General features: G+C 39.6%; 1 protein-coding gene across 2 annotated transcripts in view; it reads left to right on the forward strand.

Moving 5' to 3' along the window:
* Positions 1-15,436, forward strand: part of LOC136878988 (peptide transporter family 1) — a 292,467-nt gene that overhangs the window by 66,613 nt on the left and 210,418 nt on the right. The window contains exon 1 of one of the 2 annotated variants that reach the window (XM_068229020.1): positions 6,585-6,671. The exons of the other annotated variant lie outside the window; for it this stretch is intronic. Coding sequence (XP_068085121.1) covers positions 6,605-6,671 — 67 coding nt within the window. The 5' untranslated portion in view covers positions 6,585-6,604. Of the gene's footprint in view, positions 1-6,584; positions 6,672-15,436 lie in introns of those variants that run through there. 2 annotated transcript variants of the gene reach the window in all.

Consider the following 15,436-nt stretch of genomic DNA (forward strand, 5'->3'; position numbering starts at 1 on the left):
GCTATGGCCTCCTGCAATGCAGGGACAGTGCTCAGTTTGGCTCATCAGGTGAGCAAGTCCTGAAGAGCATTATTATATTGGTTAATCTGTAGTTTTTTCATGATAACATATTACCACATATTGTACATTTGTGTAGTCTCACCCCCGAGTGAATGCAATTGTGTTTTTCTGGAACAACAATTCGCGAAAACGCACTGTTGCATAAATGACACGTGTACACTTTTATCCCAGGGAGGGTTCAGGTTGTTTCTAGGTAAAGGCGTAAACTTGCACTCTTCGTTCTTGCATAGCTTCTTCTCCGAATGTTGTAGATTTTTCTTGTAATTTCTTGACCTTATCCTCCGTTGAAATTCTCCTGACATACATTGCAAGTGCATATCCTCCTTGCACTATGTGTTACGTGATGAGTTATTCATGTCACTACAGCATGCAAACGTCTGTCTGTTTGACATTCGTCTTGCCATTCTCCCGAGTGCACAGAAGATGACCATCACGGTATCCTCTTCGTCGAAGCGTACAATTGTATGTTGTATTCTTCACCTCTGTCCTGAGAGCGTATTTCAACATATTTTACACTTGCTCGGCTTCTTTCCGCAGTGTACGCGAGGATGATAATTTTATATTCACCACTTCATAAAAACCTCTTTTATCAATTTTACTGTATTATGCCGTAGTGATCAGAGAGGTGATCTCCAGGTCTCTTTGCGGAAGCGCACTGTTGCAAATTTCACTGCTGCACAATATCTATAATATGTGTCTTGATCGACCTATGTTATTACAGGGCTTGAGCAAAGGTGTATCCCGTAAGGTCAGTGATCTCTGCACACAATTTTTCCCAACTCTTTCCACTCTTGCCTTATCTTTGCTGTTCTTGTCCATTGTTTTCCTCCCCATCTTGCAAACCAGTCTGCCCATCTAGTTCTTTGCCTTCCCACGTTTCGTCTTCCTTGTCTGGGATCCCACATTGTCATTTTGTAGGCCCATCGATTTTGCTCCAGTCTCGCTACGTGTCCTCCCCATTTCCACTTTAACTGATCGGCTGTCGTCAGAGCGTCCTTCATGCCGGTTCTCCTTCGTACATCTTCGTTCCGTATTCTGTCTCTCAATGTGACCTGGAGTATTTTTCTTTCCATTTTGCGCTGGCATATCTGGATCATTTTCCTTTGTTTTAGTGTTAGCGCCCAGGTTTGGCATCCATATAGTAGGACTGGTATCACACATTTTTCTAGGACTTCAGCTTTAAGGGTGAGTTTCTGAGTCTTGTCTGTCAGTATGAACTTTAGAGACCAGAACTTCTTCCATGCTTGTCCTATTCGCCGTTTGACCTCTTTTTCTGAACAGTTTGAGAATGATATGTTCTGGCCAAGGTATACACATTCCTCTACGTATTCCAGTATTTCTCCGTTTACGCTAACTGGAGTTTCCAGTGCATTAGTCATCAATTTTGTTTTTTCTTGGATTCATTGTCAGGCCTGCTTCTTTGCTGATGTTGTCTAATTCTATTATCATTTGTTCTAGCTCCGTTGCCGACTCTGCCACCAATACGGTGTCGTCTGCAAATCGTAAGTGCGTTAGTCTTGCTCCATCTATTTTGATGCCGTATTTGTTTTCCCAATCTAGTTTTCTGAACTGATTCTCCAGTAAGCACGTGAATAATTTTGGTGAGAGAGGGTCCCCTTGCTTAACTCCTCTTTCTATCTTGATTTTCTTTCCTTCTCTTTCTGTTTTTATTCTGGCCTCACTGCCTTCGTAGAGTTTATCCAGGAGTCTGATGTATTTGTTCTGGATCCCTTGTTTGCTCAGTGCTTCTAAAACGTATTCCCGTTCTACGGAGTCGAATGCTTTATTGTAGTCCACAAATGCTATATATACATCCAGATTGAATTCTTGTGTTTTCTCGATCAGTTGATTCACTGCTTGTAGGTGGTCTGATGTACTGTAATTTGTTCTAAAACCTGCTTGTGTCACTGGTTGTTGTTCATCTAGTGTCTTCGCCATTCTCTTAGTTAGGATCTTCATGAAGAGTTTGTAAAGATTTACAATTAGGTTGATAGGTCTGTAGTTATTGATATCGTCTTTGGCTCCTTTTTTGTGCAGAAGTATGATGGTGCTTTGTTTCCACTCCCTTGGTATGTCTTCTGATTCGAGTATCTTGTTAAATAGCGTAGTGATGAATGGGGTTATGTCTTCTTCACCCCATTTCAGGAATTCATTGTAGATTCCATCTTCGCCTGGGGATTTTGCATTCTTTGCTTCCCTTATGGCTGCTCTTACTTCACTGGGAAGAATGGGTGGTATTCCTTCCTCAATGTCCTCTTTTGGCGTCTTATGACACTGTGTGCCATTTTGGGAATTACTTGTATATAATTTCGTGTCTTGTACCACTTTTCAAATTTCGTGGCAGAGCCGAGAATCGAATCTGGGCCTCCGGGGGTGGCAGCTAATCACACTACCACTACACCACAGAGGCGGACTGTAAACGGTTAAGAGGATAAACCATAAAAACGTTTATTGAGAGGAATACGAAGAAGTTAAAATAATTGCAGAAATTTTTTTGCTAGTGGCTTTACGTCGCAACCTTTGCTTAACAAACAATACCCTTTCAAATTTATTAGCACCGAGTTCGATAGCTGCAGTCGCTTAAATGCGGCCAGTACCCAATATTCGGGAGACAATGGGTTCGAACCCCACTGTCGGCAGCCCTTTTAGATGGTTTTACGTGGCTTCCCATTTTCACACCAGGCAAATGCTGGGGCTGTACCTAATTAAGGCCACGGCCGATTCCTTCCCACTCCTAGCTCCTTTCTGTCTCATCGTCGCCATAAGACCTGTCTGTATCGGTGCGTCTTAAGCAACTTGCAAATATATATATATATATATATTAGCATTTAAAATAATCCATCAAGTATTGTCAGGTGCTGCATGGCCGAGGCGGTAGAGGAGTGCTCGGTTCACCCGGAAGGACGTGGGTTCGATTCCCCGTCAGGAAGTCAAAACATTTAAGAAACCAGATTTCCACTTCCGGAGGTGCACATTGTCCTGAGGATCACTCAGCCTACATCAAAAATGAGTACCAGGTAATTCCTGGCGGTAAAGGCGACTGGACGTAGAACTAATCACTCTACCCCTTTACTAAGACTTTACCTTCCAGCGCTCCAAGGGCCTTCATGACCTGTACAGAGATGACTTTGCTTTGTATCAAGTATTAGCACGAGTGCACTGGGAATTCATCGGCCTCTTTCAGCAGACTTGTACTTTAATCATCTACAGTAAGCGAAAGTAAGCCATCGATGTTGCAACTCGTGAAATCATCCGGTTAGAACCGTTTAAAACGCAGCAACTGGTTATCTCAGACAAATTGGTAACACCATCAGGATGCTCCGCAAATCAATCAATCAATACTGATCTGCATTTAGGGCAGTCGCCCAGGTGGCAGATACCCTATCTGTTGCTTTCCTATCCCTTGGTAAGTCATTCCAATCCCTAACTCCCCTTCCTATAAACGAATATTTGCCCCAATTTGTCCTCTTGAATTCCAACTTTATCTTCATATTGTGATCGTTCCTACGTTTAAAGACGCCACTCAAACTTATTCGTCTACTAATGTCAATCCACGCCATCTCTCCACTGACAGCTCGGAACATACCACTTAGTCGAGCAGCTCGTCTTCTTTCTCCCAATTCTACCCAGCCCAAACTTTGCAACATTTTTGTAACGCTACTCTTTTGTCGGAAATCACCCGAAACAAATCGAGCTGCGTTTCTTTGGATTTTTGCCAGTTCTTGAACCAGGTAATCCTAGTGAGGGTCCCATACACTGGAACCATACTCTAGTTGGGGTCCTACTAGAGACTTATATGCCCTCTCCTTTACATCCTTACTAAAACCCCTATATACCCTCATAACCATGTGCAGAGATCTGTACCCTTTATTTACAATCCCATTTATGTGATTACCCCAATGAAGATCTTTACTTATATTAACACCTAGATACTTACAAAGATCCCCAAAAGGAACTTTCACCCATCAACGCAGTAATTGAACTAAGAGGACTTTTCCTATTTCTGAAACTCACAAACTGAAATTTAACACCGTTTATCATGATACCATTGCCTGCCGTCCATCTCACAACATTATCGAGGTCACGTTGCAGTTGCTCAGAAACTTGTAAATTATTTATTACTCTATACAGAATAACATCATTTTCAAAAGGCCTTACCTCTGATTCCACTTCTTTACTCTTGTCATTTATATATATATAAAAACATAAAGGTCCAATAATACTGCCCTGAGAAATTCCCCTCTTAATTATGACAGGGTCAGATAAAGCTTCGCCTACTTTAATTCTCTGAGATGTATTTTCTAGAAATATAGCACCCCATTCAGTCACTCTTTTGTCTAGTCCAATTGCACTCATTTTTGCCAGTAGTCTCCCACGATCCACCCTATAAATGCTTTAGACAGGTCAATCGCAATACAGTCCATTTGACCTCCTGAATCCAAGATATCTGCTATATCTTACTGGAATCCTACAAGTTGAGCTTCCCTGGAATAACCTTTCCTAAAACCGAACTGCCTTCTATCGAACCAGTTATTCACTTCACAAACATGTCTAATATAATCAGAAAGAATGCCTTCCCAAAGCTTACATGTAACGCATGTCAAACTTACTGGCCTGTAATTTTCAGCTTTATGTCTATCATCCTTTCCTTTATACACAGGGGCTACTATAGCAACTCTCTATTCATCTGGTATAGCTCCTTCAAGCAAACAATAATCAAATAAGTACTTCAGATATGGTACCATATCCCAACCCATTGTCTTTAGTATATCCTCAGAAATCGTATCAATTCCAGCCGCTTTTCTAGTTTTCAACCTTTGTATCTTATTGTAAATATCATTGTTATCATATGTAAATCTTAATACTTCTTTAGCATTAGTCTCCTCCTCTATCTGGACATTTCCCTTGTAACCAACAATCTTTCCAACAATCTTTACATACTGCTGACTGAATACTTCTGCCTTTTGAAGATTCTCACATACACACTCCCCTTGTCCATCAATTATTCCTGGAATGTCCTTCTTGGAACCTGTTTCTGCATTAAAATACCTATACATACCCTTCCATTTATCACGAAAATGTGTATGACTGCCAATTATGCTTGGCAACATGTTATCCTTAGCTGCCTTCTTTGCTAGATTCAATTTGCTAGTAAATTCCTTCAATTTCTCCTTACTTCCATAACCATTTCTAACTCTATTTCTTTCCAATCTGCACTTCCTTCTTAGTCTCTTTATTTCTCTATTATAATTAGGTGGGTCTTTACCATTTCTTAGCAACTTTAAACGTACAAAGCTGTTTTCACATTCCTCAACAATTGCTTTAAACCCATCCCAGAATCTGTTTACATTTTTATTTGCCCTTTTCCACCGATCATAGTTACTTTTTTTAAACTGCCTCATGCCTGCTTTATCAGCCATATGGTAGTGCCTAATAGTCCTACTTTTAAGACCTGCCTTTCTAACACATTTATTTTTAACTACGACAAAAACAGCTTCATGATCACTAATGCCATCTATTACTTCGGTTTCTCTAAAGAGCTCATCTGGTTTTATCAGCACCACGTCCAAGATATTTTTCCCTCTAGTTGGTTCCATCACTCTCTGAATCAGCTGTCTTTCCCGTATTAGCTTATTTGCCATTTGTTGGTCATGCTTCCTGTCGTTCGCATTTCATTCCCAACTGACATTGGGTAAATTCAGATCCCCCGCTACAATCACATTCCTTTCCATGTCGTTTCCCACATAGATGATTATCTTATCAAATAATTCTGAATCCGTGTCTGCGCTACCCTTTCCCGGTCTGTACACTCCAAAGACATTAAGTTGCCTATTATCTTTAGAAATGAGTCTTACACCTAGAATTTCTTGTTTCTCATCTTTAACTTTTTCGTAGCTTACAAATTCTTCTTTCACCAGAATGAATACTCCCCCTCCCACCATTCCTATCCTATCTCTACGATACACTCTCCAGTTCCGTGAGAAAATTTCTGCATCCATTATTTCATTTCTCAGCCATGATTCAACTCCTATTACAATATGTGGTAAATATATATCTATTAAATTATTTCTATTCCTTTCTTTACAATACTTCTACAGTTGAACACTAACAATTTTATGTCATCCCTACTTGATTTCCAGTTCCCTGTTCCCTTATCACCGCTCCCTAAACCATCCCGTTTCCCTGAATGTACCTCCCTATTACCCTTCCAAACAAATTTTGCTAACTTATACGTACCACTGCGGTTTAAATGAAGGCCATCCGAGCGCAGATCCCTATCTCCTACCCACACATTAGGATCTAGAAATTTCACTCCCAGTTTCCCAAATACCCACTCCATAGTCTCATTTAAATCCCCAATCATGGAGAGATAACAGTATCAGTCAGGTGGAATTTACCCTCTTGCTAGTACGGTGTGACATCAGATACGTTGTCAACAATTTCCCTGTTGTCCAAGTCCTAATATGTTTGTGCTGTTGTGTGACGTGTCGTCCTGTGTTGTGTTGTATAGGTGGTGGTGGTGGTGATGGTGGTGTGAGTTGTGATGGGCGTCAAGACACTTTCCTCTCAGCGTCGGTACGCCAAGCGCCAACGTCTCTCCGAAGATGAAGGTAATCAACTATCACCAAATCATCATATCACCATCATTTCATCCTCATAATGAATACCACATATATCTACAGGGTGTATCTAATAAGTACAGTGAATGGACCGATATTGCAATGGCAACGTCTGGTAACACTGCGTGCGAATAGAGAGACATCACGAGAGCCACTACATAGCGTTGAACACACAGACCTGAACTAGGTTACTGTGCTGCTAGTGCGTGTGAAGACTCGTGTCAAAGTGCACTGGAGCAACGCATAAACACCCAGTTTTGTTACAAATTGGGAAAAGGTGACAGCAAACAAACAATCGACGAAAGACAAGTGACTATACTCATACTCCTCGACTTCAGCAATGCTTTGGAATTGATCAGTATCCAGATATTGCATAAAAACTTGAACAATTTTTGGTACTGAAGCTTCAAACTTTTTCCGCTCTTATCTTATAGGTCGTAAGCAGCGTGTTATAGCTCACGATATTACTTTATAGTGGCGGGTGAGGGAGGCAGGAACTCCACAGGGTTCTGTCCTGCTCCTGTCCTCTTTTCCCTCTATATTAATAATACCCCTTTCAGACCGGAAAGAAAACTGGAGGTGTGAATTTTTGTTTGTACGTCAAGAACTGACTAAAATGCTCCTCAATACACATATTAATAGTTTATTTTACAAAATAAACACTAACATCCGAAAAACAGGACCCACTCAATTGTGCGTATCAAAATTCAAAACCTCGTTGTATCACGTATGATGGTGTAGCTTCAAAATTTACGTTCACTAACCAAAGTACACACTTCATTGAATATATTCCGGTATTCAGTAAAGCTTCTAGATTAATATAAACGCAGTAAATAAATACTTACTTTCGGCACTACTGCTTCCTGCCATCTCGCCGATCAACTGTGCTTTTTAAACTCTTCTTCCTTCGCCCTGGCGGTCAAGCGCATACTAAAATCAATTGAAATACACGCCACGTGTCCTGCACAATCACTGCAGTCCAGTGTAGCGCCGAAAAAACATCAAATACGGTCAGGGATAACGAAAATACGAACCCGCACAATTGTGCGTACTCGGTCTGAAAGGGATATCTCCTCTAAAATTGTAATAGTTATCACCCTTTTGCTGATGATCTCCAAATTTACTGCACCGTTAATATAAAAGATGCATGGTACGCAATAAGAGATATTAATTCCGACCTTCAACAACTCAGTGTGTACTCCAGTAAAACCTCTTCCCTCCTCAATCCTAATAAAACTCAAGCAATTATAATAGGTTCTCATAAGTTATTAAACGTCATGTACAAAACGTATGCTATTCCTCTAGTGACATTAAATGCAACCGTAATCCTGTTCAGTAAGGAAGTGAAGAACCTGGGTACCGGTATGACACTGACTGAAACTCTTCACTGGTCTGCACAAATAAGAAATACACGTGGAAAGATGGTGGCGCAAGTGTACTGTACGGAACAGAAGCCGTAAGCAGGGAAAGTGTTTACGACTGGCTTATGCGCTTTTGGAATGGTATGGAAACTCTTCATGATGCACCACGTCTTGAACATCCACCTTACTTTCCGATCTCGCGCCTGTAGACTTCGTAGTGTTTCTCCGCGACAAGGGATTCCTGAAAGGCACACATTGTACTGACATATCGGACATCCAAAGATGACGTGTGATATCAGTGCTTCGATCGATTCAAAAAGACGTCTTCGCTGCCAGTTTCCAGCAGCTGCATACACGTTGCCAAAATGTTTTGTGGCCAACGGACAGTACTCTGAAGGTGACAAAATTATTTTGTTTGCGACTTTTGTTTTCTTTGTGTTATGGTATCATTCACCGAACGTTTTAGACGCACCTTGCAAATATCTCATAGAAAGAGGGAGGACTTCATAGATAGCGTTTCACCAAAGGGACGCTGGTTCAAGACCCGATGAAATTTTTGAAACGGAAAGGCTCGTTCCAATAGTTCAACTCCCATGTAAACAAATTAAAGGTCCTCTGGCTTACAAACTAATATTATTAGTCATCTAAATCATATCATATCATCATCATCATCATAACATCTACTCCCTGTGTATATGTATAACTCCATCGTTTACGCAATATTATGAAAAAACTGCAGTGCCTAACAGTAAAATAGCGCGCAGGGCAAACAGTGATTTGGCGTTCCCTGTCCGAATACAAGAAAATGTAAATATATATCCGTAATATAAAAAGAAGCGTTTTGATAGATAGAGGCGCTGCCTGACCGAGGTGGTAAAGGCGTGCTAGGTTCACCCAGAAGGATGTTATTCTGTACAGAGTAATAAATAAGTTACAAGATTGTGAGCAAACTGCAAAATGACCTCGATAATGTTGTGAGATGGATAGTAAGCAATGGTATGATGATAAACGGGGATAAAAGTCAGGTTGTGAGTTTCACAAATAGGAAAAGTCCTCTCAGTTTTAATTACTGCGTTGGTGGGGTGAAGGTTCCGTTTGGGGATCATTGTAAATACCTAGGTATAAATATAAGGAAAGATCTTCATTGGGGTAACCACATAAATATGATTGTAAATAAAGGGTACAGATCGCTGCACATGGTTATGAGAGTATTTAGGGGTTGTAGTAAGGATGTAAAGGAGAGAGCATATTTGTCTCTGGTGAGACCTCAACTTGAGTATGGTTAGAGTGTATGGGACCCTTACCAGGATTACTTGATTCAGGAACTGGAAAAAATCCAAAGAAAAGCAGCTCGATTTGTTCTGGGCGATTTCCGACAAAAGAGTAGCGTTACAAAAATGTTGCAAAGTTTGGGCTGGGAAGACTTGGGAGAAAGGAGACGAGCTTCTCGACTAATGGGTATGTTCTGAGCTGTCAGTGGAGATATGGCGTGGGAGGGCATCAGTAGACGAATAAGTTTGGATGGTGTCTTTAAAAGTAGGAAAGATCACAATATGAAGATAAAGTTGGAATTCAAGAGGACAAATTGGGGTAAATATTCCTTTATAGGAAGGGGAGTTAGGGATTGGAATAACTTACCAAGGGAGATGTTCAATAAATTTCCAATTTCTTTGCAATCATTTAAGAAAAGGCTAGGAAAACAACAGATAGGGAATCTGCCACCTGGGCGACTGCCCTAAATGCAGATCAGTATTGATTGATTGATTGATTGATTGATTGATTGATTGATTGATTGATTGATTATCCATCAGGAAGTCGAAAATTTAAAAAAAGGAGATTTCCACTTCCGGAGGTGCAAATAGCCCTGAGGTCCACTCAGTCTACACCAAAAATGAGTACCGGGTTAATTCCTGGGGGCAAAGGCGGCCGGGCGTGGAGCTAACTACTCTACCCTACCAAGTGCCAAGGTTGCGAATAGTGGAAGCCTTTATCTTGCACAACTCCCAGGGCTTTTATGACCTGTACGAAGATGACTGTGCTTTTTTGGCAGATAGGCTGGAGGGAGGAGCATTGCATGGCGTTGCCACATTGTTGCATTCCTTTTCCTTCCCTTCGTTTCCGGCTCACTTGTTCATTTCTTCAGGCCGCTGTGTTCTGTTGTACTTAACTCAGAAGAAACAGGTTTTACAACTCCAAGCAACATGAGTGGTAAGCAGGCTTATCTCCATGGCAACCGCAGTGGGTCCGCCCACGTTTCCATGGCAACTTCAGTGGGTCCTCCCACGTTTCCATGGCAACCATACCCCCTACTTCCTTCTCACCGCCAGTCAATAAATGGACCACACTCTAAGAATTGTCATAACGCATCTTTCAATATTACGAATATAGACTTCGGCAAAGTAATGTAAGCATTTGATACACTTAAAACAAAATAAAAGGAATAGTTTCTTGCGTTCACAAACTGATCAATTGTTTCATCAAAGTTAGTGTTTTATAGTTCCTCTTGTTCAATCCCTTCAGAGGATGTTTTGATCCATAGACGCTCACGAAACGATAAGCTATTGACACAACTCCAAGCGTCTTTCTTTACATAACGATGTGTCTTACATTTTGTTTCGAGAGAAGTCCTTAACCTATGGCGCACTGAATGTGGTGCCCTACAAATGAAACAGAATATGTATAAAACAAATTAAATATCCTAGACAACTTCCACAGTCTTATTATTTATTTATTTATTTATTTATTTATTTATTTATTTATTTATTTATTTATTTATTTATTTATTTATTTATTTATTTATTTATTTATTTGTTAGTCAAATGTCATCCCTCTCCTATTTACGCTACTGGCCACTATGATTATGCAAAATGTATCATTCGATTCCTTATTAACTCAAGGAATTTGTAAAAATATTAAAAATTGAACAATTAACATACATGAGTTCAACGAGGGTTTTGAGACGCGTGAAACGGGAAGATATTATCTTTTTACATCGTTAATCCGTTCAGCATTAATATTTGTGTAGCCAACCAAAAGATACTGCTCAGATAACGCAGCGAACAATATATTGCTAGTTACCTAAGAGTAGTCATTTACAGAGTTGAAGTAAATCCTACATAAATCATTGACGATGACTGATATCTTTAAGTCATAATTACTTCATTTCCACATTCTTCTTTTGTGTACATTGCTCATTTTCTGTATCCATATTCAATAAAGAAGTACTGATTTCTAGCAGCAGTTCATTTATTCAGAATTACGTATGGGAAATGGACCTACACAGTGTCTGCAGTTGGCGGAAATGGATTCTGAACTAAATTAACATGGGTATGTTTTTGGTCTACTTTGGAATTAGCGCCGTCTATTTGCCGACACCCTTGTCACCATGGAAACCAGTATACAAGGTCAGTGGTGTCATCATCTCACTGTGCGCTTTCTTCCTGGAACTTCACACGTACCACTTTGCAACCAAACCACAACCACACCACAGTGGTTGGCTGCGGGCTGCCTCAAGATCTTATGGAAATGCAGTATTGCTTTCATACGTACCACACCTTGCAGTCAAGTTCAACCACTGTCGCTGTCTGTGGGCGATATCACCCCAAAAAAATGTGGCTGACAGTGGTCGAACATTGTTCACACGTGGACACGCCAGCTCGGCGTACACCTGTGATTGTGATTGCGAGACGTTCTTCTGGCGGTATACTTTCCCTCACAGGTGTTTTCTTCCGTTGTAAATTATATTTTAATTGGAATATCAAGGAATCGAATGTATTTTTGGTCAATCTAAAATAATTTGAAAAGTTATTCTCAAAGAATAATACAGTATAAGTGAAACTGACTTTAGCTACTCTTTTCTATAATAGGATAAATCCAATAAATTATATTTCGTCTTCGTCGACGTAACAAAAGCCACAGCAATGATTCCTCTTCGAAATCCATTTCAGTACCGTGTACTTTTTACGGGTGCAAAGTGGTTGGAAAGATTGCGGCCGATGCGAACTTCAAAGAACCACTTAATTGTGGTTAAGAGTGATCGATTGTAGCCACAGCTGAACCACTCAAGAACCACTGTCTTGTGGTTGAGAAGTGATACGTGTGAAGGCAGCCTAAGAACTTGAGAAAATCACGCATCTAATCCTCAGTCCAGAATTAAAATCTTGATCTGGCCAGGAAACGGTCTCAGGGGTCTTGGAATAAGAGACAGACACGCTACCTCTACACCACAGGGCTGAACATCAATCTTAAGCTAGAAGCTGCGAATGATTCGCACGTAAACGCTGTTCGAAATTTCACAGCAATAAAAACTCGCTGCCTAACTGAACTTCAACTCAATGAAGAGATATCAACGAAATATGTTAGACAACTACGCGATATACTTAGAACACGCGAATTTGAAGCTTGGTGTGCATTTCCACAGAAAGGAAGAGGTGTTGAGTTATTTGCTCAAGTTCCTGTTTCTAATTCTTGGGTTACCAGAAGGGATGGTTTAACTTGTTCGGAATGGAGGGAGATGTTGAAGATGACCGCGATGGTTGCACCAGTACGTACTCTGCCGGGACGTTCTACCAGCACAGGCCACTGCAGACACTGCAGTGAGTGTGAAACCTTACCACATGTGCTGGGGAGTTGCCCTCAAGGAGAACTGCTTAGGATCAAACGCCATAACATCATCAGAAACCTGATTGCTAATGCTCTTCTTCTCAAAAATCTAGAAGTGTACGAAGAAGTCCACTGCCTCGCCGAAGGAGGCAGCACTCGCAGGATTGATATTATAGCGATTGACAGACGGAGGAACGAAGCAGAAATTATTGATCCTACGGTACGCTTTGAATCTTCAGCCTCTCAGCCGACTGACGTAGACAATGAGAAAAAGGATATCTATAATCCAACCATCCCTTTCTTTCTCGAGTCATACAACCTTAAAAAAATTACTGTGACTGGACTTTTCTTTGATGCGAGGAGAAGAATTCCCAAATCTTTCGTCACATGGCGACAAAAATATAAACTAGCGAGAAGTCTACAAGATGAGATAGTCGTCTCACTCATCAAATACTCCGTTTCGATTCTTCGACACCATTTATATGGAGTTCGTGCCATTTAATATGATTAATTGTAACCTATCACGTTTTTTAACATTAATCGTCTTTATCTTCCCTCAGAATTGTTATTGTGTACTATTCTGTGTCTTATGACAAATCTAGGGTGTCCTGGATCAGATTAAATAAATAAAATAATAATAATATCACTTTAACGACGTCTAGAAAATCTTTCATTTCCTCACAATCATGAGCCTTACTAATCTTTTGTGTATATATTCTTCTTTTTTTTCAGTTTATCAGAACACTTCATCTAGTATGTCAGTGGAGTCAAACGATGTATTATCTGTACGCCCTAAAGAATCTGTACACGCTCTCCCGTCTTTGTAAGCCCAAAAACGTATCGATGATTGTGTATTTTCCCGTATAGGGAATGTTTTTCAGTGGTTATTGGACGTCTAGTGGATTTCGCGGTGAGTGAACGTTACGGAGTGGATCAAATGTCTTGAAACCAACCAGCTTTGCGGTGAGTAGATCTTGCGGTTTGGATCAAATATCCTGAAACCAACCAGCTTGACATTTCCATCGTTGTAGAGGCAAAATTACGAACACTTATTATTAACACAGTAAGCACGCTGAATATTGCCCTTCATAAATGAGGAATGAAAATTAATAAATAACACTTCATTTTAAAAATGCGGAAAAATTACGAGATTTTCAAGGAATATATACGGACGACTAATTTTATTATAAAAAATTGAACATGTCAGCATAAATGTGACTGTGGTAATCCTGTAACTGAAGCCTCCTATAGCTTTACGCCTCTCAGGTCCGTATTCACCAACCAAGATTTTACCTCATTTTAAGACTACAAAAACCGAGACAACAGTTAAATATGTATTCACCAATAGCATTATCTCTGATTATCTCGGTTTAACATTTTACCGCAGAAAGGTTCCCCGGTAAAATAGGAAATCTTAGATGGCAAGATCAAGATGGCAGCTCGTAGACGACTGGAATGGTACATTTATATGAGACAGTCAATCACAGCAAGGAGGAATATGACCAAGATTATGCAATAAAACGTCCTAAGTGGATAAAAACAATTTATAAAAAACATACTTCGAATTTTCAGTATTTTTTCAAATTTCTTGAGTTAATGACGAACCGAATGATACATTTTGCATAATCATAGGGGCCAGTAGCGTAACTAGGAGAGGGACGACATTTGACTGACAAATAAATAAATAAATAAATAAATAAATAAATAAATAAATAAATAAATAAATAAATAAATAAATAAATAAATAAATAAATAACCTTCAACACTGCCAGTCTTATCCATGATCGAACATAACCCAGAATCCCCAACACATAGGTAGGCCTAAGATGAATTCTTAATTATCGCTTATGTCTTGTATGGTACACGATTTCGTATCTTTTTTAAAATGAAGAATTAAGGATTATTGCCATTTCTTTTTTTTTTGTGAAATATACAATGTGTAAGCTGTAGTTTATTGTCTTTTTCTCTATTATGTTAATGTTTTCTGCCACCAAATTCAATAACAATTCCTTCTCTTGGAACGTCATATTAGCCTCTTCTCTTCGTTTCTGGTCAATAGCGGGCATAATTTTTTTAAAAAATATTTGCAAACACCAAATATAATTAAAATCTTGTTTATGTTTCGATAAAGGTGGCAGATCGTATTCATTTGTTTTCACTGCGTCAGTATGAAAAGTTTAAGGTTCAGATCCAGATTGAAACGAAAAAGTTTGGGTAAGCCAAGATAATAAATTCTGTGGTGAATACAGAAGCGAGCGTTATCCGAGAAGATGACATTATCACAGTTTTGTAAATCTAAGATAACAGTTAATGTAACTGGCGTTGATGAATACTGGCCTAAGCCATTAATCACTGAAAGCTATCACTAGAGGTGACTGAAAGGGCTGACCATCAGAGGTTCCCATTATTATTATTATTATTATTATTATTATTATTATTATTATTATTATTATTATTATTATTATTATTATTAGTGGACTCTGGTTAATTCGAAAATTGTATAATTCGCATGAAAGTTTATTTCCCTTGAAATTCATATTCTAATCAGTGCAAAAATATCGTGTTTAATTCGAATTGTCGAAGTTTAAATTTGGATAATTCGAAGTCAGGTTGTTGTCGCAAGTTAATGTTGTAACGGTCTCAGGAAATGAAGCCTTCAAATAATTCCCAATAATTTTATATTTTTATTGTAGCTTCCCAGTTATGGGCAGGTAGTCGCTATTTATCCTTGCGACTGTCAATAAGTGTAAGTGGTCTTGACCATCACTTGTCTGCGGGCATCCGCACTTGGCC

Source organism: Anabrus simplex, chromosome 8 (genome assembly GCF_040414725.1).
Source record: "Anabrus simplex isolate iqAnaSimp1 chromosome 8, ASM4041472v1, whole genome shotgun sequence".
In the NCBI taxonomy this organism is placed as follows: Eukaryota; Metazoa; Arthropoda; class Insecta; order Orthoptera; family Tettigoniidae; genus Anabrus; species Anabrus simplex.